The sequence below is a fragment of the Diaphorina citri genome, unplaced genomic scaffold (assembly GCF_000475195.1).
Source record: "Diaphorina citri unplaced genomic scaffold, Diaci psyllid genome assembly version 1.1 scaffold5993, whole genome shotgun sequence".
Classification (NCBI taxonomy): domain Eukaryota; kingdom Metazoa; phylum Arthropoda; class Insecta; order Hemiptera; family Psyllidae; genus Diaphorina; species Diaphorina citri.
This window is the reverse complement of record NW_007383369.1, coordinates 295-3,910: the sequence shown is the minus strand read 5'-3', so window position 1 is coordinate 3,910 and position 3,616 is coordinate 295. Positions and strand designations below refer to the sequence as shown.

The 3,616-nt window shown below is 40.7% G+C and overlaps 1 protein-coding gene across 1 annotated transcript; it reads left to right on the top strand.

Moving 5' to 3' along the window:
* Positions 1-753: 753 nt before the first annotated feature.
* LOC103521806 (serine/threonine-protein kinase 17B-like) lies at positions 754-2,272 on the top strand (the record flags this gene model as incomplete). Its single annotated transcript, XM_008486912.1, has 3 exons — positions 754-913; positions 1,058-1,270; positions 2,134-2,272. Coding segments are annotated over 3 exons (512 nt in total), but the record flags the coding sequence as incomplete, so codon positions are not given.
* Positions 2,273-3,616: the final 1,344 nt, after the last annotated feature.

Here is a 3,616-nt window from a genome sequence, read left to right as displayed (position 1 = left end):
GATTCTGGTGAAATTGATTCTGTACGCAAAAGGCTAAGATCTAGTGAAAAAGCGGTGTAAAGTGAGTAAGGCTGGTGTTTTACGGTCGAGTGTACTGGCGGGCGGAAAACACTGCCTTTACATCTCAAGCCAATAAATTATACCGGTATTACCAATATACCAATTTATTATGACGGTTTCACCGACGTATTATACCAATTTTCCACCGGTTTGAACGGTGCTTTAGGTCTGTTGAACCTCCTCATTTATTTGGGAGGGAGGTGGTACCTATGAAACAACATAATATCAGAAGGAACATTTTAATTTGATTACATTGACCACTTCTCTATTTTTTTTTTTTTTTTTTTTTTTTAAGAGGTTTGACAGAGGGAACTGTAACTCTAGGGTCTTATCGTCCCGAAATCGGAGAGAGAAGGAAGACAGGATAGGAGAAAGCCAGCCGTTCCGAGAACGAACATTATCCCATCAGGATAAAATCCGCCCCGGGCGGGAATCGAACCAGCGGCCTAGCGCTTACAAGACAGACGCACAACCAACTAAGCTAACTAGGCTGGCCAAAAATGTTTTGTTTAGGGATAGAATCGGGGATAGGAAAAGATACCTTTCGGGCCAAAAACGGCCACTTTCGGCCTCCCCATGATCCAGTATTTTCCGTTACAAATGGTTTTTCTCTTGATAGAGAGGTGGTAATCCAAATTATAGACAGATACATATTTTTAGTATAGGTTTTCACTATACCTTTCGCTTTTTTAGGAGTCCCGCAGGGACATTCAAGGGACAAAGTGTTTCAGGGACAAGGTATCACTGTACATATTTTAGGGCCCCCTGAATGTCCCAGTGGGGCCCCTAAATGCACGGGAACTCCCGCGCTGCAGGAGCTGCGGGGATCAAACATGACGGGAGGCGCGCAAACGTAAAGAGTTCGAAGCGCCACCTGGCCTATAATAACACGAAGTAAAGTTGCATGATTTTTCGGCATTGAATATACGCCAGTCTATACAGTACTTTCAGTAAAAATGTTAACCGTATAATTTTGAATTTGCTCGTCACTTTTCAGGGGGATGTTTGCCTCAGTGAGGAGATGCAGATCCATAGCTACGGGCGAAGTTTTTGCCGCCAAATTCTCGAGTCGAACCCGGTACGGTGAGGATTGCACCAAAGAGATTCACCATGAGATTGCTTTGCTGTCACTGTGCTCGCCATCGCCTCGTATTGTCAAACTACATGACGTGTTCCAAACAGAGAAGGAGCTTATTATTGTCATGGAATAGTGAGTACTTACTGAACATTCTCATTTAATCAAAGTCTTAATTATACTTACCTTACCATTTCAGTGGGTACGTAGGTGGTACTCACCTATTTTGGTGTTTACTATACTTACATAAATCCAAACAGAGAAGGAGCTTATTATTGTCATGGAATAGTGAGTACTTACTGAACATTCTTATTTAATCAAAGTCTTAATTATACTTACCATTTCAGTGGGTACGTAGGTGGTACTCACCTATTTTGGTGTTTACTATACTTACACAAATCTGCGTAAGGGTTGTAAATGGGATATAGATAATTTCCAAAAGTCTTAATTATACTTACCTTACCATTTCAGTGGGTACGTAGGTGGTACTCACCTATTTTGGTGTTTACTATACTTACATAAATCTACCAACCTCAGTGGTGCAGTTGTTAACGCGTTGGACTTTGGATCTGGAGGTTGGTGGTTCAAGTCCAAGTCATGTCATGAAATTTATCTAGGTGAAATAATCAGGGAACGATGTTTGTGACAAGCATTTAAATATGCTTAACACAATTAGAATTCCTTTTTTACTTACATAAATCTGCGTAAGGGTTGCAAATGGGATATAGATAATTTCCAATTGATCTATCAGACCATTCTGAAACAGGTGTTTTCAGCAACTATTATTATTATTATTTTATTTAGTGTACCATAGATAATTTCCAATTGATCTATCAGACCATTCTGAAACAGGTGTTTTCAGCAACTATTATTATTATTATTTTATTTAGTGTACCTATTTTAGAGGGAACCGTAACTGCTTTGACAGAGGGAATCGTCCCGAGAACAAACTAAAGTGCTCTTTCCCAAAATCAATCCCGGTTTTCTCTTATTTTCAGCGCCCCTGGTGGTGACATGCAAACCATAATCGATGACAACTTGGTCCCATTCGAGTCAGATGTTGTCAAGTTTATGCAGCAACTAGTGGAAGGTTTGGCATACCTGCACCATCGGAAGATAGCTCATCTTGACATCAAGGTAAGGATGAACGTTAAAGGTTCCAGTATTAAGGTGTGTCCAAACATCCAAACATTGTCGACCGGCCGTCGATCGACGAGGTAAATCTATGTGGTCGAGGTAGTGTGGACTGTTCGGTCGACCATGTGTGGATACATCTTTATGTGTCCAAACATCCAAACATTGTCGACCGGCCGTCGATCGACGAGGTAAATCTATGTGGTCGAGGTAGTGTGGACTGTTCGGTCGACATCGATGGACTACCGATCGACCATGTGTGGATACATCTTTAGGGCCTTGGGTTTAATAATACTAAACATAATGCTGAGGGCAAAATTTCATACCTGTCTCGGCTAGGATTGAATCCGCGTCCTCCTGTTTACCAGGCGAGCGCCACCACCAAGGCAGGTAGTGTGCTCTTTCCACCTCTAATGGATTTTTTCTAAGTGATCTATCACTAGGCTAACAGTGTCCCTAAATTATTACTTGTCTTTTTTAAAGTGTTTAACGTGACTTTATAACTGCTAAGGTGGCTAACAGTGTCCCTAAATTATTACTTGTCTTTTTTAAAGTGTTTAACGTGACTTTATAACTGCTAAGGTATTAGTAATACTCACCTTAATTTCGACATGAATATTCGCTCATCTATATTATCAGACTTTAGAATCTTGGCTCCCACTAGGATCAGCATTCCTAAGATGAGAACACCACAGATCGGGACTGCAATGGTTGCTGTTCGATACCACACGTGCTGATTGGAGTACAAATAGTTTGCAGGTAAGTCAGCATCTGAAAGGGAAAAGTATGAGAACATCAAGCTATGAGACTTTGGGTAACAATGGGAAGAGAATGATTGATCACATTGATCTATGAGAATTTGGTTAACAATTCTAGTTAGCGTTAATCTAATAAATTAATCTCTCTACACTTGAAAGCAAATCACAGTGGATAATGAATTGTATTAAGTTTGCTAATCCTGTGTAATGTGTGACCCATTAGGCAGATACGCATAAGAGGCTAAATTGCTAAAAGTAGCTTTCGAGTTGGTAATGAGTCCATTAACGTATGTAGGTAGGTATCTACCCACGGACACACTGGCCCCCATTGCAGGGTGTATCCTTAATGCCAAGCACATTGCATACCTCAGAATAGAATGTACGGGGTATTAGTGGATGTGTCATTTTCACCTCCTATTTCACGGTATGTTCTAACTACCTGAGGCAAAGGTAAGAAGCGCATTGCATACCTCAGTATAGAATATACATATTCACGCCTATTAGTGGATGTGTCATTTTCACCATCTACGTATTTCGCGGTATGTTCAAACTTCCTATGCAGGGTGTATTCCTTAATGCTAAGCACATT